Consider the following 26,857-nt stretch of genomic DNA (forward strand, 5'->3'; position numbering starts at 1 on the left):
AATACCATATAAATAAATATATTTACAGAAAATAGGCACTACTTGACCAATTAATTGTAACAATGTATAATTACTGACCATGGGATGAATAAAGCCAGTCTATAATCAAATGGGATATGTTATTTTAAGCATAAAGAGGGAAACTGACTAGGCTTAAAATTACCCACAAGAGAAGCTAGTCTAGCATTTACCTATGAAGCTATATCCAAACCATCATAACACAAGTGAGTTCCACTTGACTAATATCAACAGGACCCTGTCTGAAATTTCCCAATGTTCAGGACCAAAAAAAAAAAAAAAACATAAAAGGGACTGTCCTGGCCACTGTGTGGTTTATACATTTCCAGGGAGCATCTACAGCTTATGGCCTTGAAGCGCTGTCCCAATCCATGCTTGGTATAGTCAAGCAGCAAATAATTGCAGAATTTGGAGGTTACTGCTGCACTGATGCCAAGTTTCTAAATATCCTAGATAATAATTCCCATTTTAGAAGTATATTAATATAATTTCCTTCATGTGAATTGCTAAAACATGAGTGGGCCTGCCTGTTGTATAAGTTGATCTAAATTTGGCAATAAATGATCCCATTGCATTCCTGAAAAGCCTTTCCAGCTTATTTCATATGAGCCAAGATCAAACTCATATACACACATCATGTGGCCAAGCCACTGCTATATGATCTATCTGAGCCACAAAAGAATGATCCAAAATTAGAACACGCCTACAACCTGGAGGATTAAAACAAGTAGGTAAATAAGAAAATCACCATTTCGATTAAGGAAAGTGTCTAATATAGGTCAAATGGAAATTGGTGGCCATCTACTTGTTCTTTTAATTAACACTACTGATTGTCCTTTCCTGGCCAAATAAAAGGCTCTCCTTATGTAAAAAGATTTGGAAGAATAACATCTAGTGGTCAAATCTTGCATAGTCAACACTTTCTGCAATAAAGATTCTAAATCTTTGGGTGACACAGGCACTCCTGAAGGAAAACTAAACCAGTATGCCATGCAAAGATGCACTACAGGACAACATTTGAAGAGTCACAAACCAGCTAGGAGGGCAAATTAATGGACAAAAAGCCTTTTCCAATGTAACCTGGTGTCCCACACCCTGTTGATCATCTTTGGACCTGGAAATCCAACTAAAACTTTATAATGTCTATCCAAGCTAATGAAAGTAAGAGAGTTGTAACCTGAAAGGCAGCCACATAAAGCCAAGTTATTAATGTGACTCAAACTATAACTATAATAATCTCTAACCACTGAATGGATTCCCTTTAAAATGATATATAACAATTCCTTGCCAATGAGTGACACAGAATCTATGGATAAACATTGCAATCCTTCCCAACCCTATAATAATCTGCCAGTGATCCCATACTTTGTGTAATCCGGCTGACCTATCAATCTGGTACACATACTGAGGGCTGATAGATGCATGATTCTTATAGTCATGATTGCTCTATTTAAAGTGTATCTCAAAACTATGTAGCAGATAAGCAGACAGGGAAACAATTTCTTCTCTTATAGCAGTAAACTATTGCAAAAAAAAAGAGGAGACCGTGGTTTTACCTCAAAGGCTTTTTTTGGTACTGTTTGCCAAAAATTGCATAACAAGTGGTGAGTTATGCTTTTGCAATTATCCAAAGCTACATCACAAAGGGATCGGGGGCCTCAAGAGCATCTGTGGCGAGCTAATGAGATCTAACTATCTGTGAATGAGAGCAGTGTTCAATAGTTATGCTGTGACTGCCACAAATATGTTTGGCAGTGGATGATCAATTAGTCTGAAGGTTGTTTAAGATTACAGTCTTAACAAGATTTCACCCCTACAGATCAGGAAGTTTTCCTTGTCAAAACTTCAACTACTACTTGTATGTCTGACTAAAATATGACTCTTCTGTTATGAATCTATTTCTGTCAAACTACTACAGCAACACAGGTGAGCATGAATTCTAAGAATGTGATATCCTTCCTTCTTTCTGCTGACTAACTGGGTGGTCAGGACACTGAAATTCACTTTCCACCAAAATAGGTCCCTATTACATGTACCCAGGGGCATCAGTAAACAACCACACATCTGATAATGCACATTCATCCTGCCAAAAGGATAGCTCATTGTAATCTGCAAGAAACAGACACCATAACTGAAGGTCTTCCTCACTTTATGATGCCACAGCCCTGCAAGTAAAATTGAGGAGACCCAATAGCCCACCAGCATCTTTTATTCTAACCTTCTTAGCCCTTAAAATGCACTAATCATATCCCTCGAATAATCTGATTTGGCCTATGGCAGCTTGAAAGCTGAATACCTCACGATTTCAGTACCCAAAAAGAGCAACTGTCTGAATGGGCATACAATTTTAAACAGCAAAACAACTAGGCAACTCAAGGGGATAAATGTGAGGTTTTATGAACCAGCCAAGTAACATAATGCACTGGTCTGCCAAAGGATGTTGAGAAAAGAACAAACTGCTGTTCATACTTGCCTCTATAATATCCTCACAAGTATTCGAGGAGGTTAACTGTTATGAATCATTAATACTTTCTCAGTAAACAGCTCAAACAACCTTGTCCTCTCCTGCTAAGGTTGTTGTTGTTTGTCTTTTGGCTTTTCCTGGTAAGGGGTCGCCACAGCGGAACTCCGGTCCGCTAAGGATTGGCAGTAGATTTTTACAAAATGCCGAGGTGCCAGCTCGACGCCCAACCTTCAATGAAGACACGCCCATTTATGCATGCATGTCTTTCAAACGCTATCCAACCACGGGGAGGACATGCAGACTCCACACAGAAGGCACTCCCAAGCCCAGCCGAGAATCGAACAGGAGAACCTCTTGCTGTGAGGTAAATCGCCGTACCACCGCGGCTGTCAAAATACCTAAAATATCAAGTGCAAAGATTTTTTTATCACTTCTTTTTGTCACAACTATGCTCTAATTGTATAAAGCAGACTTTCTGATTCTGAAATATGTAGTTTTTACTTTGGTTATATCAGTGGAATTATATTTATTACATTTAAAAATCTTGTGTGTTTATGTAGCACATGCTGTGCTTCTGTCCAGTTACCTTCTGATTCTTCTTAGTCTGTCACCTGTTGTCATTTTCTGATGATATCATAACAGAGAAGAAAACAATGTGCAGTTCAATACCTCAAGGCTGAATTGAAGGGAGTTTCTATATCTTAGAAACACATACAAAGGTGTTATAAATGTTTATGCCACTGAATGCAATTATCAGTTCTGAGCATAACCAAAACACGCTCTAGTGAGCTAAACCTAGCCACAACAATAAATAGGGATAGATTCCTGTCACAGAGACTCCCCATGCTTTGGAACAAAATTCCAAATTACATCAGACAGAGCCCCTCACTAACACTCTTCAAGAGAAACCTTGACGAGCGGATGGGTAACAGAAAATACACCCCTGGGATCACTTCATTGGCTCTGCTTGACAGAGGATCAGTTAATTAATCAATGGGGTGGCAAAAGCCGACACACTCTGGCTGGGCTTATAAATGCCCTTGGGCAGATAGCCTAGTACCTACCTATGAACTTATGATATATGCTATAGAAAGTGTGGCTCATGACGTTAATAGTAAAGTGAGAAAGAATGCTAACATACTGAATGGGGTGAGGCAGGGTCGCCCATTAAGCCCTGTGTTATTGGTTTCTTAATGAATGTGTTAGTTAAATGAGTTGCTGATTAAACAAGGGATAAAGTATGGATAATGTAAAGGCAGATGAATATGCTGTTGACCAGATATGCATAATTAGAAAAAGGATTCAGGTAGAGGAAATGGCATGGCTAGTAATAACCTATTTAGAGAAGTTAGGACTACAACTAATTAAGGTTATGAGTAAAGGACTGATGGAAATGACACGTCAACAGACATTAGAACTGAAAATAATTGCTTAAAGATTTTGAGAATGACTTTTGGTAATGAAGCCATAGCCCCAACAAATGAAAATTAATTATGGGAAACAAGAGATTGTGGATTGTAGAAATGATTCAGGCAATTTCTTAAGAAAAAAATTTATTAATCATACAAACTGAATATGCTGATAAGGTATGCCCTTACCAGAAAAAATTGAAACAGAAATATATACTGTACTTTCAAAACAGTTTTGGAAAGTTGACATAAACCTATAAAAATGGGAATCTTGTACAACGCAGAGAAAGATTTTGGTTAAAAATGACAAATCATACTCAAATGTTCTGTATAATTAGCTTGTTGAAGGAGAAGGGTGGGCTGATAAGGGATATTTTAGAAATGATATTTGCAGACCTAAGATATGAGTTTGAATGAAAGAAAAGGAAGATTGTAGGAAAGACAGAGAAGATATGCATTTTTATAGGAAAAAAGCAAGAAGCCAAGGAAGATACCAACAGAGAGCATTAAAGATAGGAGGTGATGGTAAAATAGATTACTGAAAAACATTAATAAAGTTCCTAGATGTGAAGGTTTAGAAACTGAGTATTAAAAGGAGATATTGACAAAAGTTGCATGACTGAGAGTTATATGATTTTGAATTTTTTTTTTTTGGAAAATGGATCACAAAAGATCACAAAAGTCTACCTATTAAGGCATAAGTGAAATATAAAGTATTGGTGAAAAGGCAATATACAATTATGGAATGTCAATGGAAGAAATAATCCAATATATTAAGCTTGTGTGAATATTCAAAAATATATATTTACCTGCTATCAGGTCTATGTAGGTTATATTTCATTTGGGCATTTTGAAGAAAAGTGATATAGGGCAAAGGGCATTAGACAAGAAGGTAACAAGAAGAGCATGATCATTGTAGAGCTCAAGTACTCTACACACTAATTCCTAGCACTAATTCACAAATTGATGTTTGATCCTGTGTGTACTCCTCTCCAAGGGACTTCACACGCCCGTGGAAACTATTAACTGATACATTCTGCACTAATTCACAAAATGATGTTTGATCCTGTGTGTACTCCTCTCCAAGGGACTTCACACGCCCGTGGAAACTATTAACTGATACATTCTGTATATGCCCACCTTCTTCTACTTCTTGTGTACAAAATATGATTGAAAAGATTCATCCCTTAGCCAAAGAACAAAGATTAATAATGTTCAGTGACCTCAATCCCTCCCACCATAAAAATCATTTAATTTCTTTACATATCTGCTCTCAACTATTTAAGAATGAAACTGGGACCTAATCTCATAAATGGAGAAACTTCCTTACTAAAGGTTATTAATACATGGATTCTCCATAAGCTTGTATAACAACAAATACTACCATATTCACTAAATGACCTTTACCCTCTCTTACCCTATGTGTCTGGTAAGACAGGAAACAGCCAACTCTACCCTTAAACAGATGAGTCTTGACACCTTGAAACATAACTTCAAACAAAAACTTCTAAATATTGACCTGGATTCCTTTTACTCTTGCAGAGACCCCATTTGTGCCCTATACACTTTCTGTACTTTCCTATTACCAATACAAGACAGACTATACCACCTTAATAATAGATTATATTATATAACAAATATAAGCCCTAGTAACATGGACTGCCACAAACTATTTTTGAAACTAAGAGCAGACACATGATCATCACCATTAATACCAAAGGTTTCTATTTTAGAAATCTGCAGAATAATCTATTTACTCAGTTGAAAACCCTCTAGAAAGCAATAAAACATCTGCACACTAAAAAAATAATTGCAAAGGCTTATAATTACTCTAAGGGCAACAAACATTCCCCTTGATCAGTAGAAAGCTCTATCAAACCCAGCACCACTGACATAAATGGTAGCCCACCTCCCAGCCCAAAATATCACACATTTTACACACACACACACACACACACACACACACACACACACACACACACACACACACACACACACACACACACACACACACACACACACACACACACACACACACACATATATGGATCTCGTACTATTGAGCGAAAGCTCAAACCACCGAAACCACATTGGCCGAACACACCAGCAAAAGTGCTTTTCACCAAAAAAGCACTTTCACTAAAGTGTGTTAAAAAAACAAGAAAAACAGCAAAATAAAGAAAAAAACAAAAACACAGTACTCACGTTTATGCAGCGGGGCAAGCCCCCCTGCACGCTCCATGTGGGGGGATGCACCCCCACCCCCCTACTTTTATATTCTCACTCCGAGATCGCACTATTCCCTTATACCCACTGTGCTACGATCTCAACAACAGCCATCTCCCCACATTTTTATCCTTATTTAAGCACACTTATTTAAGCACACTTTCGCAAAAGTGTTGTTTTGGTGAAAAGCACTTTCGCGAAAGTGTGCTCAGCTATTTCACCGAAAGTGAAACGGGCATTTGATAAAGATTACGGATCCCATACGTATATATGCATGCAAACCACCATTGCTTCAAATAAATATCTTGAATTTCCGGAAAATATTGATTTCAGCTTCATACTTGAGCACCATTTATTATATCCTTCATCATCATCTTCCGGCTGTTCCCGTTAGGAGTCGCCACAGTGGATCATCTGTTTCCATTTCTTCCTGTCCTCTGCATCTTGATCTGTCACACCAACAACCTGCATGTCCTCTCTCACCACATCCATAAACCTTATCTTAGGCCTTCCTGTTTTCCTGTTACCTGGTAGCTTCATCCTTAGCATCTTTTTCCCAATATACTCAGCATCCCTCCTCAACACATGTCAAACCAACATAATCTTGCCTCTCTGGCTTTGTCTCCAAACCTTCCAACCTGGGCTGACCCACTAATATACTTATTCCTAACCCTGTCCACCCTTGTCACACTCAGTGCAAATCTTAACATCTTTAACTCTGCCACATCCAGCTCAAACTCCTGCCTTTTTGTCAATGCCACTGTCTCCAACCCATATAACATAGCTGGTCTCACTACCCTCTTGTAGACCATCCCTTTCACTCTTACTGGTACTCGTCTGTCACAAATCATTCCTGACACTCTTCTCCACCCACTCCATCCTGCCTGTACTCTCTTCTTCACCTCTCTTCCACACTCACCGTTACTCTGAACTATTGATCCCAAGTATTTAAACTCATCCACCTTCGCCACCTCTACTCCTTGCATCCTCAAATCACACACATATATTCTGTCTTAGTCCTGCTGACCTTCATTCCTCTTCTGTCTAGAGCATATCTCCATCTCTCCAGGGTCTCCTCCACCTGTTCCCTACTCTCACTACAGATCGCAATGTCATCTGCAAATGTCATAGTCCACGGGGACTCCTGTCTGATCTCGTCTGTCAACCTGTCCATCACCATTGCAAATAAGAAAGGGCTCAGAGCTGATCCTTGATGTAATCCCACCTCCACCTTAAATGCATCCGTCACTCCCACCACAGATCTCACCACTGTCACACTATCCTCGTACATATCCTGTACCACACTTACATACTTCTCTGACACTCCCAACTTCCTCATACAATACCACAACTCCTCTCTAGCCACCCTGTCATATGCTTTCTCTAAGACTACAAAAACATAATGCAGCTACTTCTGATCTACTCTGTACATCAACACTCTCAGAGCAAACATCGCATCTGTAGTGCTCTTTCCCGGCATGAAACCATACTGCTGATCACTAATCATCATGACCCTTCTTAACCTAACTTCCACTACTCTTTCCCATAACTTCATGTTGTGACTGATCAATTTAATCCCTCTGTAGTTAATACAGCACATCACCCTTATTCTTAAAAACCGGTACCAAAACAGTTTTTCTCCATTCCTCAGGCATCCTCTCACTTTCCAAAATTTCATTAAACAATCTGGTTAAAAACTCCACTGCCATTTCACCTAAACACCTCTATGCTTACGTAGGTATGTCATCTGGACCAACAGCCTTTTCATTCTTCATCCTCTTCATAGCTATCCTTACTTCCTCCTTGCTAATCCATTGCACTTCATGATTCACTATCCGCACATCATCCAACCTTCTCTCCCTCTCATTCTCTTCATTCATCAACCCCTCAAAGTACTCTTTCCATCTGCTCAACACACTCTTCTCACTTGTAAGTATGTTTCCCTCATTATCCTTTATCACCTTTACCTGCTGCACATCTTTCCTAGCTCGGTACCTCTGTCTAGGCAATTGGTACAGGTCCTTTTCTCCCTCCTTAGTGTCCAACCTTTCATACAACTGTTCATATGCCTTATCCTTAGCCTTTGCCACCTCTCTCTTTGCCATGCACCTCATCTCCTTATACTCCTGTCTACTTTCTTCATTTCTCTGACAATCCCACTTTCTCTGTATACTCTCCTGTACTTCCTCATTCCACCACCATGTCTCCTTGTAGTTCTTCCTCTGTCCAGATGTCATACCAAGCACCTTTCTAGCCGACTCCCTTACTAGTTCTGCTGTAGTTCCCCAGCTATTTGGTAACTCTTCACTGCCACCCAGTGCCTGTCTTAACTCTTCCCTGAACTCCACCTCACAATTACCCTTTTTCAATTTCCACCATTTGATTCTTGGTGCTGCCCTCACAGTCCTCCTCCTTTTCTTGATCACCAACGCCATCTTACAAACCACCATCATATGGTGCCTAACTACACTTTCCCCGGTCACCACTTTACAGTCTCCAATCTCCTTCAAACTGGCCCTCCTACATAAGATATAATCCACCTGTGTGCATCTTCCTCCACTCTTGTATGTCACCCTATACTCCTCCTTCTTGTTAAAATACGTATTCACCACAGCCGTGTCCATCCTTTTTGCAAAATCCAAAACTATCTGAACTTCTGCATTCCTTTGTTTAACACCGTAACTACCCATCACTTCCTCATCCCCTCTGTTCCCTTCACCAACATGCCCATAGAAATCTGCTCTAATCACCACTCTCTCACCCTTGGGTACAGTCATCACCACTTCATCCAATTCACTCCAAAATTTTTCTTTCTCGTCCATCACACACCCAATTTGTGGAGCATATGCACTAACAACATTCATCATTACACCATCAATTTCCAGCTTCATAAACATCACTCTATCCGACACTCTTTTTACCTGCAAAACACTCTTAGCATACTGTTCCTTCAGGATAACTCCTACTCCATTTCTCCTCCCATCCACACCATGATAAAACAATTTGAACCCACCTTCAATACACCTAGCCTTACTCCCCTTCCATCTGTTCTCTTGCACACACAATATACCAACCTTCCTTTTGTCCATCATATCGGATAGCTCTCTCCCTATACCAGTCATACTGCCAACATTCAAAGTTCCAACCCTCACTACCACAGTCCTAGCCTTTCTACTCTCTTCCTGCCTTCGGCCATGCTTTCCACCTCCTCTCCTCCTTCGGCCAACAGTAGCCCAATTTCCGCCAGCACCCTGTTGGCTAACAGTACTGGTGGCGGTCTTTATCCGAAGCTATTGAAACTATCCTATAAAATGATCTGCAAACCATAACTCATAATTTAACTTCTCCTTCAAACTGTATGGCTATAAACACAATTTACATTTTCATTGTCTAATATCGCACTCCCCCCACAAATTTGCATGACTTTTGAGCAGGCTCTAACATTTTCCCTCATGTGAAAATACTACTACTATAAAAGGTCATTTAGAAACTCTTTACTATATTCAAGCATGCAACATTTTTACTGCAAGCAATATACCCCCCCCCCCAAAATAATAGTCCATTTCAGAACTCTACTTTTATTACTGACCAAATAACCACAAATATTGAACAAGGTTTACTTACTGGTGTAAATTTCCTAGACCTAACATAAGCTTTTGATAAACATAGAAAAAAATGAGTGGTTGTGGTTTTTCAAATAAAGTATGTCAGTGCTTAAAAAAATCTGATCAAGACAACACTGCTTTCATTTCAAATAATAATTGATCTAAAACCAATACCTTTACCAAAAACATTTTGCAAGGCTTAGTTCTTGTCCCCTTACTTTTTGCTTGTTTATTAATAATCTTCCCAAAGACCTGCACAACTTTAACATTTTACTTTACACAAATGATATTATTACTACAAGACCTCATAGGCAGCATAATACAGTCAACACGCTTCTGCAGAATGGTTTCAGTTTGTTATGAAATTGATTAACCTCAAACAAATTGGCTATTACTGCATAAAATAAACATCAATTTTCTTTGGCTTTGCCAAAAGACTACAGAAATCATTTCCCATTTGATCTCTGTAGTACTCCTCCTCTAACATTTGTCCCATTAAAAAAAAAGAAAAGAAAAATCAGGTAGGCCCATTGGGAGGGTCACACAGTAGGCAAATGATGGCTGAGGGAATCAAACCCTGTACCACAAGAACATCACTCTTAGCCCTCTTCACCAACTGACAGACTGAGTATAGACCAAGGCTTATCTTTCAGGGTTACACTGAAATGCAATAACAAACATTCTTACTAATTCAAGGAGCAGGATGAGTTGTATCACTGAATGTGCTTATTACCAGACACGAATATGGATTGCCAGTAATCAGCATTGATTCTCTATACAACATATTAATTATACAGAAAACAGGAAGCAAACTTCTAATATTTATAACTCTGGCCAACTCACATGAACATTACTGTATTACCATCTCAAATGCCAATTGACTTCCTGCACAATTTCCCTTAAATTATTTTACCAATAAGCTCTTGCATGATATCTGTTGTTCTCTGCTCAGGAATCTACTACATATTATCCAACCTGAATACTCTTTGAAGACCCAAGGCACAATTTAGTTACACAGATCCCATTTCAGATTAGCAATTAGCAAAAGATCATTGTATAAAATTGTACCAGCTAACTGGACTACTGTCCCTACCAAGTATGAGATATCAACACCCTGCAATTATTCAGATAGCACCTCAAACTTCATTTTCAAAAAGATTTCAAATTCTCCTGCTTTTTTGATAGTGGATAATTGCTTTCCAATATCACATATCCTTAGCTAAACAACTACTTAAATAGTGCCTCATATTCAATTGATGTCTGATGGACTTCACTTCCTTGGCATCCTTCCTTACGCTGCTCCTGTTAACACATACTAAATATTCAGCACCAGCAAGTCCACTGCACTATTCTGTACATAAAGGCAACCTGCCACAGGTGATCAGTAATATTATCAGTCTTAGTCCTGTATAAGTTTTTGTTTTGCCACATTGTACATTACATAAATGTACTGTGACATGAAGAGACATACAAACTAGTGTATTAACCTTAAAATAAGGATTCCTAATAGATATATTCTTGTCTTTGTGAATGCATTTAAATGAATTCACTAAGACTATGCTTCTCAATGTAAATGCGTCTCCTATTTGAAACTGTGCTTGGCTATTACCAGTTACTGTTTTAATGTTCATTACTATATATGTTTTTATCTTTTTGGCTCAGGTTGTGCCTGAAAAGGTTGAACCAGTACACCCACCCAGTTAACAAACTCAAATAATAGATGAATAGACAACTAAGATGAAAAAAAAGATGTGAAAAAAATTGGACTTCTATGTGATTATGTTTGTGTGTAGGAAAATGCATGTGTATTATAAATGTTGTCTTATTTTGTATTTGTAGTTTCTTTATGAGATACATTATTGCAAAAATGGTGCTCATCCATTTGATTTGAGAAAAAAGATGGAGTGTATGAGTAGTAATGTTTAATAAAACCTTACATTTTTGTGAATAAAAACTGTGGGATCTTTTACATCCACCCGAGCTTTGACCAACTCAAGCCGATAGAATTAAAAGTTATGTTCTTACCATCAGATTAAACTTGTTTTCAACTGGTACTACTTTGTGGTTTTTTCCATTGGTTTTTCATTTTTACAGTATGTTCTTATCATAACTAGGCATCTATGTTTTCCATTTTCATTCTTCCTCAATGTATGGGTTCAGATCTGATCCTCGCATATGACTTGGCTACTTATTCCAGACTTCAGATCCAGCTCTCTAGCTCCTCCCTCTACCCATTATGCCCTATTGCATCCCCAAAGCCTCAGATCAAGTTTGCTGCTATATCCCCAAAGCAGGACAGAGACAGGAATAGTTTGATAAAAAAGCAGGGCTCAAACCTGGAACTGTAGGTTCCAATACAGTGCAATAGGTCTCTCCAGAAACTTGGATGGGAGATGAATGGGAGGGAAGCCGAGGAAGAATGAAAATGGACAACAGAGATGCCTAGTTATAGTAAGAACATAACTTTTAAATCTTCCTCAATGTTACGGGACAGAGTCCCCAGCTAGGTTGATCTTGGGTCACGCTCATGGAAGGGTATTCTGGAGTACCGCTGAACCAAAGGCAGATATATCTCTAGACAAAATCTTCAATTTGTAGTGAATTACAATAGCATATGCATTGCATCATGTAGCTGCAGCACAAATATCATCAACAGATGTAGCCATGGATCCTTGGGAGCCTTGGAAGGTTTAGGTAAAGTCATGCCTTTCTGAGAATAAATTCTGAAAATAGAGTCTGTCATCCATTTTGCTGACATAACTTTGGATACTGGATAACCTAGCCTTTTTAGAGAAAGTTAAACAAAAAGTTACTCTGATTTTCTGAATTGCCTTGTCCTGTGGAGATAAAAACGTAATTGTCTGTGTACATCAAAGAGATGCAGCATGTACTCTCCTTTATTAGAAAATTTTGTAAAGAAATCTGGTAAGTGGATGGATGGATTGGTTAATGTTATGTTTGGAAGCCACTTTAGGTAAAAAGGGAGGGTTGTCTATAAAGAAACACTATCCTTATGAAACACTATGTAAGGAAAGTTTGATGAGAGAGCCTGGAGTTCAGATATTCTCTTGGCAGAAGTAATGGCTACTAAGAAAACTGTTTTCCATGATAGAAACTTCAAATCAGATTTAGTTGCAGGCTCAAAAGGTTTCTGTGTTAGGCCTTGTAGAACAATTGTCAAAACCCAAGGTGGTGAGGGATCCTTTATTGGAGGCCTGAGAAGGAAAATGCCTTTCATAAAAGCTTTACATAGTTTAGATGAAGCCAGAGAAACATGTCTGTTCCATGTGAGAAAATTGGAAATACCTGCCAGTTGAAGTTTAATTGTAGAGAAACTAGCTCCTTCTTTAAAAAAAAGTTGTCAAAAATTGGAGAATCATAGAAACTGGGGCAGATAAAGGGTCAATTTCCTTATTCAAAGCCCAAAGGGAGAATCTTTTCCATCTGCTTTGTATACACTTTTGGCAGATTCTTTTTGAGAAGCCAAAATAATATCAAGTACAAGGGAGGAAAGCCTGGGATGTCTAACTATTGCTGGAAGTGGAGAAGCCATACAGTTAGTCTTAGGGCTCAATGTCAGGATGTTGGATCCCTAATGGGTGTGACAGGAGATCCAGAGTTGGGTCTAGTATCCAGGGAGGATAATGAAGATAGACCATAGGAAGCAGTACTATACTTGCCGAGGCCAGAAAGGGGCAATGAGGATTACTGAGCTCTTCAGTCTGCTAGATGTCTGAAAAAAAATTGGAATCAGGGAAAGATGAGGATAAGCATAAAGGAGACCTGAGGGTCAAGCATGAACTAGAGCATCTCTCGGTTACTCTCAGAGTGAAGTACCTGCTGACTTGTTATTGAGTAGAGGGGCAAATAGGTCGCAGAAAGGTCAGCCCCAATGCCAGAAGTTCATCTCTGCCACAGACTGATTAAGAGACCACTCATGGGTCACCAAATGAATCTGTTTAGTTTGTCCGCTAATACATTGGTTCTCCTCAGAATGTGTATCACAACTAGAAAGTGGTCTGATGAGAATACCCATTCCTATACTCTCATGGCCTGTCTGCAAATGGGATAAAATCAAGTTCCTCCTTGTTTGTTGATGTACCAGACTACAGACATGTTGTCAGTCTGAATTGCAATAGTCTCCAACAGGCGAGCAGCTTGAAATGCCTGCAATGCTAGTAGGATTGGTGTTATCTCTAGGGCATTGATATGCAACCTGGTCTCTTGGGCAGACCATGTGCCTTGGACCTTTCTTCCAAGAAATGCCCCCAACCCCAATTAAGAAGTGTCTGTGGTCACTGTGGCTGTTTAGGGGTTGGTAGAACAAAGGGTCTGTCTAGATTTAGATCGTCCAACTGCAGCCAACATCAGATGTGTTGTTTGCAAACTGGGGTGAGCCTTTCTGGAAAAGATAGGGGTTGATATAGAATAGATTGTTGTACTGCTAAATTCCATTGAAGAACCTGCATAAAAAAAGCATGATAAATGAAGAAGTATGTTGGCCACTGCTATGGAACCTAATGCCTTCAGTACTGACCTTGCTGGATGAGCTGAATGAGCAAGAAGAAGATGGATCTGGCTTGTTATAGTGGAGATATAATAAGGAGGTAGCAATGCTATTTGTGTTATCATTTATAGAAGAGCAACAGTGAACTCCATGCTCTGGACTGGTGTTAAGTTTGACTTGGCATGATTTATTGTTATGCCTAAAGAATTGCAAATTTGGAGGAAATAGTCCCTGGCAGGTAGAAGTGGATGCTTGAAGGGGGCAGTTTGGAGCCAGTTGTGTAGATATGGAAACACCTGTAATCCCTTTAGTCTCAAGTGAGCCACCACTACTGTCATGCATTTAGTAAACGCCCTGGGGGCTGTGGTGAGTCCAAAGGGTAGACCTCTGAATTGGTAATGACTGCCTCACAGCCAGAAGTGAAGATGTCTTCTACCTCAGCTGTCTATTTTGATATGATAGTACACATAGTGAAGATCTATAGAGCACATCCAATCACCCTTCTGTAGAAAGGGAAGAATGGACTTGATGGTTACCATTCAGAACTTTGCTTTCTTTATGTACTCATTTAAGTTGCTTAAATCCAAAATGGGTCTTATGTCTCTTGTTTTCTTTGGGACTAAAAAGAGGCATGAATAAATTCCGAGTCTTATCTGGTTTGGAAGGACCTTTTGGATGACTCTTTTTCTACCAGCTTTTGGATTTCTTTTGTTTCTGCCTTCCTCTGACTGGGTTGAACATTGTGAAGTTTCTTCCTTTTGCGAGAGAGAAGGGAAATGGTATGCAATAATGCCTGTTTATTATGCTTAGCTCCCATGCATTTTATGTCATACTTGCCCAGGCATCTGGGTGCAAAGACAACTGACCCCTGACTGCCACCAGAGTTGGACAGTCAGGCAGAACTTCAGGAGTGCTGAAAGGGTCTATCTGAAAAGAAATCTCTTTAATTATTTAAGCTCTAATAATCTGATTCTGCAGACCTCCTCTGCCTCTAAGATAATGTCTAACATTGAAATCTCCTCCTCTTCCACTGGAGGAATTGTCACCACTTGGATCTTGGAAAGGTCCCTGAGGTTTCTGGAACCAAATCTTCTTACTGCCTCTCTGTTGTTTAACGTTGTTAAGGTGTAGAAAACATGGTAGACAGAGTGTCTCCATCTTGTTCACTGTGGGTAAGTTTCTCTTTTACTGATGGCCCAAATAAGGAAGTGCCATCAAATGGGGTGTTAATAAAGAGCATTTTAAAGGGTTCCTCAAATTCACAAAGCTGCATCCAGGCATGTCTCTTTATGGCAATACCTGAACTGGCTGCTCATAAAGTGCCTTCAGCAGTGTGAGAGATTATCCTCATTGAACCATTAAATATGGATAAGAGAGTTGCCAAGGCAAAAATTTGCTTTCCAAACCTGTCCAATGCTCTAGACTCTGTTAGGTGGATGGACAACAGAGCTATGTTCTGCTAGCTCTTTCTTGATGGCCACCACCATCACCATAGCACCATCTGTGACCCCTTTGCTTCAGTGTGCTTTGTCAGTCGGTGGGGCCAAAAACTTGTCAGGTCTTGTAGAAATGGTTTTGATGGGATCCAGTTCCCTCCAAGCCCATTGGGCAACTAAATCAATAAATTCATTTGCCAGGGGGGTAACCCAAGACATAGATAGACCAGAACTAAAAGCCTCCAAAAATACTGATTCTTCTGGTGAGGGATTTTGGAAAGACCAGGTACAATTCTGTTTCAGGATGTGAAGAATATCTCCAAAGGAGATGTCATCCAGTGGTGATCTGGGGGACCCTTTTCCTTCATCAAAATTGGTATCAGCCATGAGAGACTCCATCTGAGAGTCAATGTGTCTCCTTTTGCATGTCCTCTTCCAGTCTACCTCCTCTATAGGATGTTCAGGTAAGCTGTCAGAAGAGAAGGGGAACCTCCTCTAATGGAACTGGCTGAACACTTATTGGTTCAGGCTCCTCCAGTGGAATAGATCTGATCAAATCATAGTTTGGAACTGATGGGAGAAAGGGAGTAGGATCTGAAACATGAGAGAGCTGTTCTCTGTGGAGAGAAAAAGTCCTTTCCACCACCTCAAAAGCTGATGGACCTGGAGAGACCCTGACCTTCCTCCTCAAGCCAAAATTCCCAATGAAGGTAGGTCTAGACCTCCCTCGGATCTGTGCCTTGGGGGTCGAATTGGATCTAAACTGTCCAGGGCAGAAGATCTGAGAGGAAGGGACTGATTTGACAAAATTGTAGCCAAGCTTATCTCCTCTGACCAGATGCCAACACTTCTGCTCTAAGACCTATTCTGACCTGATGGTATTGGAGCAGAACTAGCGAAAGATATAGTGAGATTGGAGGAAGAAGCTTTCCTTGGATCTGACACCAGATCTCCCAGGAATCTCAGATCCTAGGGCTCTGAAATCACAGGAGTGATGAAGTTGTAGGCATAGTCACGGATCTGATGGAGGACTGAGCTGGCAAGACTCCCATCTGGATCCAAGCTCTGAGAAACTTTTGCATCATCCTATACATGTCCACTTCTTACATGCTCCTGAAGGACCTACAGAAAGAAGTGGATGGAGGAACTGAGTGATTCTTGGATCCAATATTTTCTTAGTCTTTGCTGGAGGCTCCGAGAAAGACCTGGGAGACTTCGTAGGGGAGCACTACTTATGCTTGGAGGGGATGTGAGCCCCTGAAGAAGAAGTGGAAGGTAGGATCAGCTTGTTACATCATTTCACTAAAGCCCTAGTGTTGAAAGTGGAGCAGATCTTACATGCAGTGTCCAAATGTCCAGCACCAAAACAGCACACATACTCCTTGTGGGCATCCACATTCAGAATTTTATGCTCACAGGAAGTACACTTTTTAAAACCTGTGGGTTTATCAGAAATATCTGAAGAAGATACCACACTGTCCAAAGACAAAGAAATTTTACATACAGTAAAAGGCAGATTTTTTTTTGTTTGTTTTACAGGAAAGAGAAGAAAGTTCTGCTACCAACTATGGTAAACAAGAAATACCTGCAACTCATTAATTGAAAATGCATTTGGCCATTGGTGGATTATTTGTACATTTATATCTACAGACATCCCCCACATCTAGAAATTATAGTTACATTGTTGACTACATCACTTTCAGATGTTGGTGTCAAAAAAGTAATAACAATAATAATGACCACATTTTGTAGGTAAATTCACAAATACACACACACACACACACACACACACACACACACACACACACGCACACGCACACACGAATGCACGCACACACACACACACACACACACACACACGCACACACAAATGCACACACACGCGCACACACACACACACACACACACACACACACACACACACACACACACACACACACACACACACACACAAATATATACACACACTAACCTGCAAAGCTAGATGATTAACTGTTTGAAAATGGCCAGCTGAAGTCACATTCATCCAAACTGAGCCCTGACACACACACATACACACACACACACACACACCAGCAGTTATTACCACATTTTTGAATGTGTACACCCATTATTGTTATGAATAAATATTGTACGTGTACTGTATTGGCAGCTTAGGATAAACTATATGGAATTGTATAGATTACTAACATCATACCATAAGATCTAGTCATGTGTAGCATGTTTTAAACATAAGAGTATTTCTGAAAGCATAAGAAATATCAACCACCTGATAACATATCCTAAGTCAATGCACACAATCTCTGCAGATGTTAAAGTCATCTAAAGAATTCCATATTAAAAAGAACTATTACTAATGCAGAGATTGCTGCTGGCAAACAACTTTGCAATAAAGTACTTCATCTATAAATGCAGTGAATAAATATTCTCTCTTCCTCTCCTTAAGGACCTGCTTGCCGAAAAACCAATGTAAATCCAAAAAAACAGTCGAGTCCAAACAGGCTGTGCAAACTTTTATTCCATAAAAACAGGTAAAATGTTGATAAAATTGTGAGCGCTTTTGGGATAACCCATCATTAGACAGTGAAGCAGCATTCATAAAGTCTATTTAAATACATTTAAAAACACAACCACCAATCATCTCACTGCCCTCCTTTTCTTAAGGGCTGGTCTTAAAGGTATACCTGCATTCAATCCTGGTGGATGATTTGCTGCTAGCTCTATAATCCAGTGTAGTTCATTATACTCATAGGATCATAGGTTCATAGGTTGGTAATAGGCTATCGGCCCTAGGGCCTATACAAGCCTAGCCATAACAACTGTCTGGATATTTCTTCCCACAATATTTACTTCTCTGGACCCCTGTCTAGCAGGGTGACTGACATGATCCCCTGGGTGAATTTCCTATATCCCATCCAATCATCAAGGTTCCTTTTGAAGAAGGCCAAAGAGGCGCTCTGCTTGACATGTATGGGCAGTCTATTCCAGAGTCTGGGGAGTCTCTGGGTCAGGAACCTATCCCTCCAGCATGTCTTGTTCATTGTAATGACAAGGTTTAGATACCTGGAACGTGTCGCTCTGAGGGATTGGGATTTCTTTAAGTGGAGCATGTCCAACAGCTCAGGGTTTGACATGGCCTTGTATGTTAAGCAGAGATTGCCTCTGAGTAGACGATATGCCACAGAGTATAGCTAGAGTTTTTTTAGATGGTCAGCATATGGCATCTGCTTTGGCCCTCACTCAGTGACATTCACTATGCCCCCCCTTTTACTCATATAAGTAACATGTATAACCATACATTTAAAGGTGTGTGTTGAATTCTTAGAAGTATGCACATACAGAGCATTATGTTCTTCTTTCTGTCTAATACTATACAAATGATGTAGAATTCTAATTTTCAATTTACAGTTGGTTTTCCCTACATAGTAACTGGGGCATGATTGACACCGCTAAATATACCACATTTTCCATGTGGCAGTCTGCATATAGTTTAAATATATATTCCTTTTTATTTATGGGGTGAACAAAACTATTCTTATCACTAATCACGAATCAAGTCTTACAGTGCCTGCAAGGAAAAGTACCTGTTCTATCTGATGTTAAGTTAGTTTTTTTTCTCATTCCTGGTTCTTAACACAACATGTGTCTCAAGTTACTGTTGTGTCTAAAACCAAAACTTAGTTCTTTATCCACTATATTTTTGAGTCTATCCTCACTTAACAGGATTTTCCAGTTTTGTTTAATTATTTCGCAGACCCCATTGATATTGTTGCTATATTGTAGCATAATTTGTTGTATCATTGTGTTTTTATCATGGCTTTGTGTCTCACTGGCTTTAAACCATGGTCTGGCCTTTCCCTTTCCATCTCTATTCACTAGTTCTAACCCCTCTTGCATCAAGTTATTTGTATAACCCCTTTGTGCCATAGGCTTTTGTAAACTCTCTGGCTCTTTTTCAAAGTTGCCTTCTTCTGTGCATAATCTCAATGTGCGTAAACCCTGTCCCACTACTATGCTCTTAAAAGTACGTCTAGGGTGCATACTTGAAAATTGCAAATAGTGATTGCTCCAACAATTTTTCTTATATAGAGAGGTCAACATACCAGTCCCTATATCTTTGGTTATTCTTACATCCAAAACATCTATGGATTTGAAATCACTTTTTACTGTAAACCGAATACATGTATACCTTTAAGACCAGTCCTTAGGAAAATGAGGGCAGTGAGATGATTGGTGGTTATGTTTTTAACTGTATTTAAATAGATTTCATGAATGCTGTTTTACTGTCTGATGAAGGGTTGTCCCAAAAGCGCTCACAGTTTTATCACCATTTTACCTGTTTTTATGGAATAAAGGTTTGCACAGCCTGTTTGGACTCGACTGTTTTCATTTATAAATGCAATACCCGTTGCCCTTGAAGAATAAATTGCCTGTGTTGCATTAAAAATAGTGAGCTGGTGATATTGCCATAATGTTTCCTAAACTACATCAGCTATGCAATAGGAAATGTCTGGCAGACAATAACAACAGGTTCATAGCTATTAGGCATGCAGTCATGGGGACCATTAAGGAGCATAGCACAAATTCTCAGTTGCTTGAAAGCATTGTCTCAATGTCACATGAGATGAAGGTGGAAAATATTCAAGCCCTAAACCTTTGCCACAGAAAGCAGCTCATTAACAAGCCAGAACTTTAGTCCTCTGTGCTAAATGCCAGACTAACAGCTTTCAACTAAATGCAGAAATCCTTTACAAGCCAATATTGTACAGAGGACTGCACCATAATAATATGCAGCAATAACTACATAAGGGGTGCTGAAGATCAGATATTTCTGGTCATCACTTCAAAGAATGCAGAATATATGACCTAACAAATGTAAAACCCTTTGCATTTGCTGGAGGCTCTAAAGAAGGCAGTGCAAAATATATTACTAAAATGCAACATGTTTAGATTATATTATGCAGTCCAAGCCTTTTAGTGAATTAACTCATTTTAGTGCAATGAATAAAGCAAAATAATTGCATACAGTATAAATATTGTAGCAGTAGCTTTGGTTCAACAACCCATAGGTCATATACTAATCAGAAATATTACTGCAATTAACATACTATTTATTTATTTATTTATTTTGCTTGCTGGACATCTGCATTTCAACACAATTGACAGTCATTTTTGCAAAATAAAGTATATGTTTTCATATTCTTTGGATTTTATTTTATTTTATTTTTTAACATTATTAACTGTACTTTAATTCTATATGTGCAATACACCTAAGTGCAATAATTCAGCAGCTCTATTGTATTGTATTATATTATATTGTATTGTTTTATCTTTTCTGTTTAACTTATTACATGTGAATGTACCTTTAGAATTGCTACAAACATTGTTGTACTTTGTGTAATAACAATAAAGGAGTTTTATCTTATAAATCACTTAAAAAGTTAACAAAAGGCTTTACATCAAGATGTAATTTGCCCTGCAGATATAATTGGGTCTGGCGTGTTAGATTAAGGCTATTACCCCCTGTATCTATGGCGCAGGGTTTGACTTTAACAAGCCCTATAATAAGTGGGACATCACAAACAAATGTTTAGTTGTACCTAACATTAATATTGCATAGACTCTTGGGTTACCCATAACGCCTGCTTTTGCCAAAAGTAAACTGCTGTGCTGTATAACTCTATTCCAAATGCCTACTGCTTCTTTTGCTGCATTCTCACTCTGCTTTCAGATCTGTCATCACATTCTTGCTTGCTTCTGTTTCATTGGCTGAAAGCAGGAAGGAGCAGGTCACTGACCAGGCAAAGCAGGAAACTTTTCTTTTTTTTTTTTTAGGTGACATATGGTCACTCATCAATGTAAGAAAACTTTTCTTTTTTTAATTTTATGTTATGGCCAGCCCCTATCCCCTCAACATATGGTCCTAGACAGCTGTCTAGGTCATCTACTGCTGGATCCAACTTTGTAGGAAAAAAAAGTTTTACTGACATTCGCTACTAGTTATCTCAAAAGGGTTATATAAAGTATCCTGCAAGTTATCAGAAGAATTTGGAAATAATTTTTTCGGCTGGTTACGTGTTTTACCCAACTGTTAAGGAAACTAGCATCCTGTTCTCTCACTATGTCATCAGTGCCTCCCATACTGAAAGAGGGTCTTCAACTGTCTTTCCTGTATGTTGACTGATGGTGCAGGAGTTAGACATTAAGGACTGCCAGGGGAAAAGGAGTACTTCTGTTCAGTAGAAACAAGCAACTATTACAGCCCAATGCTTCAAGAGATTAAGGATGTATATCCTAATCAATAAAATAGGAAAAATAAAGTAACATTGTATTACCACACTTCTATTCAAAAAATTTAACTGCTGCATAAGTTAAGTCTCCTTACAAACACACACACACACACACACACACACACACACACACACACACACACACACACACAAAACACTATACTAATAATAATACAATTTGTTTAAATTAATGGAAAACAATTTGGTACACAAAATGTAACCAAAAACAACAGATACATGGAACATATGGGACTCTGGGTGTAATAATGAAATATCTTGCATTGGAAACTCATTCTGTTACTCATGTGGTGTATAGTGTCTTATGGAAATTATCAATACCAAATCTGGAGACGTGCAATTGCATGAAATATACAACTTATGTTTACAAACCTCTCAACCGTCCATATTTTTGCCTCATATTTTTGGTCCATTCCTCAAACTGTTTGGTTGTCTGGCAAACCTCTGAGGACTGAAATCATTAAATAATGACATACATTTGAGTTTCAGAGTTCATATTCTTCAGAAAATACATGCCAAAACAAATCCTATTATTCTACCAACTTTTATGTTTATAAGAGCAATGTTTAAAATCTGTCCCTGTTTTGGGGCCTTTATCTCAACATTATTTAAAGCTCTATCCAGATTTCTTCAATAAAAGAGGTTGAGAGGTATGCAAAGAGTCTGAGCAAATACTAGAAGATGAAGAGTTTAAAAAAGATAGACAGATAGATAGATAGATAGATAGATAGATAGATAGATAGGCTGAAAGACAGATATGTGTGTGTGTGCGCCTGTGTTTTTATGTAAATCATAGTAACATTACAAAGGAAGGCTAAATGCTTTACATCTGCAAACAAGTGTGTTAGAGGCAGGTATGGAACCCTAAAATGCTGTTTTCAAAGAAAGTCATTTTTTCATAATGTTTCAAATAAAGCATTAAATGATAATGCTAAAGAACTATATTTAGGATTATACCTACAGGCGTTAAGCTTTGATGGAATTTTGTTTGAAAGATAATTTCTGGGCAACATGTTTCTTCATTACTGACCACAAAACTTTTTAAAGCTATTTATGCTTCTATCATCATTTATGTGTAAGACACAATTAATATAGTTTGTTTTCCAAACTGTATTAAATATAACTTGTTTCATATGAACAATTTTAATTTGGAGTCTTTCTTTCTTTTACAGGGACCAAAGGGAGATCAAGGGCCAATGGTAAGTACTATTCCTTCATACTGTTCTTGCTCCCTAAGGACTACAAATTGTTGAATATTGAATTGTTCTATTATTGTTGCTTTCTATTCTTTCTTATAAAAATCCTTAATTTGTGTTATGTATGCCTACCCTTTTGCCTACCAATCTCAAATCTAAATTCTGCTTCAAGAGTATACTAACACTCTCCTGAATTTCCCCATACCTGTATTCTTCTAAAATAAAATAATCATCAACATGTATTAAAAAACATACTGCTGAACAATATCTAACTTTTGAACAAGACAATTTTATATATTAAGTTTGTTTAGTGGGGTAGTGCACTGATCACAAAAGACTATTTGCAGGCACACAGTGAGAAGAAATTCACAAATAAAGTAAGAAAGAAAGAAAGTAGAACAAATTCACAAATACAGAGTAATCATAGACGCTAAATAATCCCACAAACAGATTTAAACAATATGTAAACATTATTAACAGAATAGAAAAACATGTGAATTAACTTTAGTTGTAAACATGAGTGGGAAGCAACAGGTCAGAACAGAGGACAAAGCAGAAGTGATATAGGTGAGTAGGGAGATAGATTATACATCCAGTGGAAAACCACTTCCAGCCAGACTTTTGATGGAGATCTTTTTTGAGTGGTGCTCTGAACATGGGGAAAGACGAGACTTCTTTAAGGTGCACTGGGAGTGTTTGCCAGAGACTGGGTGCAAGAATGGAGAAGGAATATTTGGTCCACTGACATTTGTCTGGATTCAGCTCTTTGGGAGAGGTTGTAAAGGTTACAGGGAAAAGTTTTGTTATGGATTTGGGTGCAAGAGATGGAAAGGCACCTGGTTGAAGTAGTTTGAAAAAATGAGATCCTAGGAATAGCTCAACTCTGTAGTTGACTGATTCATAGGTTCATAAGTTCACAGGTGTTTACTAGGCTCATGACCAAAAGGGCCTTTTAAGCTTAACCATGCATCCCAAGTCTCTGACGAGTTCTGACACCTTTGATAAGTTTAAGCATGACCCTGGTAGATGAACCATTTACAGGTTACCTGTCTGCATCAGAGGCATAGATGCCAAACCACAGATGAATTTCTGGTTTCATATCCAATTGTCCAAGTTGCACTTGAATTGGATTAGGGAGGAACTCTGCTTCACATGGATGGGGACCCCATTCCATAGACAGGGTAGTCTCTGGGATACATACCTATCTCTCCAGCAGGTCCTATTTATATCACAGGCAAGGTTTAAGCCTTTAGAACAGGTAATTCTGGTACTGTTTGTTTTGTGGATATGCAGGCGGGTCATCAGAGTGGGGTCTGACAATGCCCTGTATGCCAGACATAGATCTCCCCTCAAAAGCCTGTAGGAGCAGAATACAGGGCTAGGGCCTTGAGGCGGTCTGCATAGGACATATTACTTATGCCCTGTATTCTTTTAGTGAGGAACCTCTGTGGATATTCCAATTGTTGGATATGCCTGGTTAGATACATACCAAATGGGGCATTGTACTCAATAATAGGTCTGATGAAAGACGAATACAGTGGAACAATGACTTCTTTAGACTTAGATGCCATACCTTTGTTTATAAGTTGTGCAACATAGAATGATTTACTCACCACTGTAGACATGTGATGATCAAAGGCTAGATTACTATATATGTGTGTTCTTAAGTCCCTGACTACTGGGTCAACTCTAAGGGGTGTGTTGCCAGTATGATAGTTACCAGGGATGGATGACTTCCTGAAGGATACTATTAGGCATTTCTTGGCATTTAGTTTTAGTCCATGACTCTGATACCAGTTATTTCTCTGTATCAACCCCTCCTGGAGAACATTTATGTCAGCGTGAGATTCAATGGCAGCTCCTAATTTGCAATCATCTGCAAATTTAGTCATCCAGAGACCACTGACATTGGCCTTGACTTCTGAGAAGTTAATGCCAAAAAGGAGCGGTCCAAGGATTGATCCCTGAGGGACTCCACTTGTGACTGACCTATTTGTAGAGGTGTACTCCCAATTCTAACTTCATGGGTCCTGTCTGTGAGCCAGTTGGCTATCCACTTGGTGACATATGGGTTTGTACCTAACCTCTTGAGTTTGTCAACAATTCCCGAGTGGGGTATGGTGTCAAATGCCTTGGCCAAGTCAAGGTAGGCAGTGTGAATGATTTTGCCCTCATCCATTGGTTTGGTGACCTTCTCAAAGAAATCCAACAGGTTGAGTAGGCATGATCTGCCCTTTATGAAACCAAACTGGGTTGGGTCCCAGTGTCTGGAGGTTTACTATATCTCTTTTGATCATCTCCATGAGAATTCTTTCCATGGCTTTACATATAAGACTAGTGAGACTTATGGGTCTGTAATGTCCAGGGTCTGTAGATGGCCCACCTTTGTCCAGAGGGATGATTGTTGCCTTTCTCCATTCATGATGCTACAGTTAAATAGTAATTCCAGGGCCCTGATAGATCATGTTTCATGGTATTTAGAAGGCATTCTGGGATATTGCCTGGGCCCATTGATGCAGTGTTCTTGGTCTTAGAGAGAGCATTAAGGACCTGTTCCCTAGTGATAGTAGGAGAGTTATATTTGATGATATTTCCTGAGGGAAGGTTTAGGGGAAGAGAGGAGTAAAGTTGGAGCTGAATTTATCAGCCAAGAGGTTTGCTTTATCTTCTGGCTCAGTACAGGTGGCTTCATTTACAATGAGCTCTGCACACAGGTGTGTATTGCCTTTGAGGTTGCGGACATAGCTATAGAATGCTTTGTGAATGTCCTAGGCCTGAGAGGCCAAACTTGCCTCAAATTTGGCTTTGGAGAGGGTGATGCTGTGTTTTTTTCTGAGGGAGGAATTGGCAATGAATCAGCAGATTTTGTTTTTATGGACTTTAGAGTGATTTTTTTTTCAGAGGGAGTGGTTATGGATGGGTAGCTATATTCAAGTTGAGGAATGAGGACTCCTTTGCCTATTGCAGCTCTAGCTGGTCTGTAAAGAAAGGAAGATATTTTCCTGGAGCAAAATAAAAGATAATTTATCCCTTTCCTTGTGTTTTTATTGTAGCTTTGGTAGTTAAGTCTTGTCATATATTTAAAGGATGCAGTTGTTTCTACTGGAGAATTATTGAGATCTCCAATGCTGAGATTTTTTGGAGTTTTTTTTCCAGTTTTTATGAGTCCAAATATCATACTTTTTTCTTTTGGATGGTTTTGAGAGTAGCTTATGGCTGTTTAGACAAAAAATAAGGGAATCGTGGTCAGAGTGAAGCTGCATTTGAATAGTTGAATGTGAGGGGCTGGATTGAAGAATTACCAAGCCATCTGCATAAAGTGTGATAGAAAGGTTAAGCAGATCAGATGGTAGTTTGTTAATAAAAACCGAAAGCAACAGTGCAGTGAGTATGGATCCCTGGGTGATGATTCCTCTGATAAGGGGTGCTGGAGGTCATAGTTATGAGCTTATTTTCATCTATATCTTTAGATCTTAAATGCCTATTTGTTAAGAAATGTTGGCGCCAGCTGAGAGTGTTGAGAATAACCCTGATTTCTTTGAGGGAGTGATGGAACAAGACGTGGTCAATAAGATCAAAAGCTTTCATAAGGATAATGAAGAGAGCTCTGAAAGGTTTCTTTTATCCATGTTGAGAAGGATCTCATCATTAAGAGACCACAGTGCTGTCATTGTGCTCCAGCCAGTCC

The 26,857-nt window shown here is 39.0% G+C and overlaps 1 protein-coding gene across 1 annotated transcript in view; it reads left to right on the top strand.

The window, feature by feature from the left end:
• The window catches only part of COL19A1 (collagen type XIX alpha 1 chain), a gene marked incomplete in the record, with an annotated part of 3,251,042 nt that overhangs the window by 2,751,539 nt on the left and 472,646 nt on the right, over positions 1-26,857 (top strand). The window contains 1 exon segment of the mRNA XM_044063894.1: positions 23,146-23,172. Within this exon segment, the coding sequence (XP_043919829.1) occupies positions 23,146-23,172 (27 nt within the window).

Source organism: Protopterus annectens, chromosome 2.part2 (genome assembly GCF_019279795.1).
Source record: "Protopterus annectens isolate FY-2018-M chromosome 2.part2, PAN1.0, whole genome shotgun sequence".
Taxonomy (NCBI): domain Eukaryota; kingdom Metazoa; phylum Chordata; order Ceratodontiformes; family Protopteridae; genus Protopterus; species Protopterus annectens.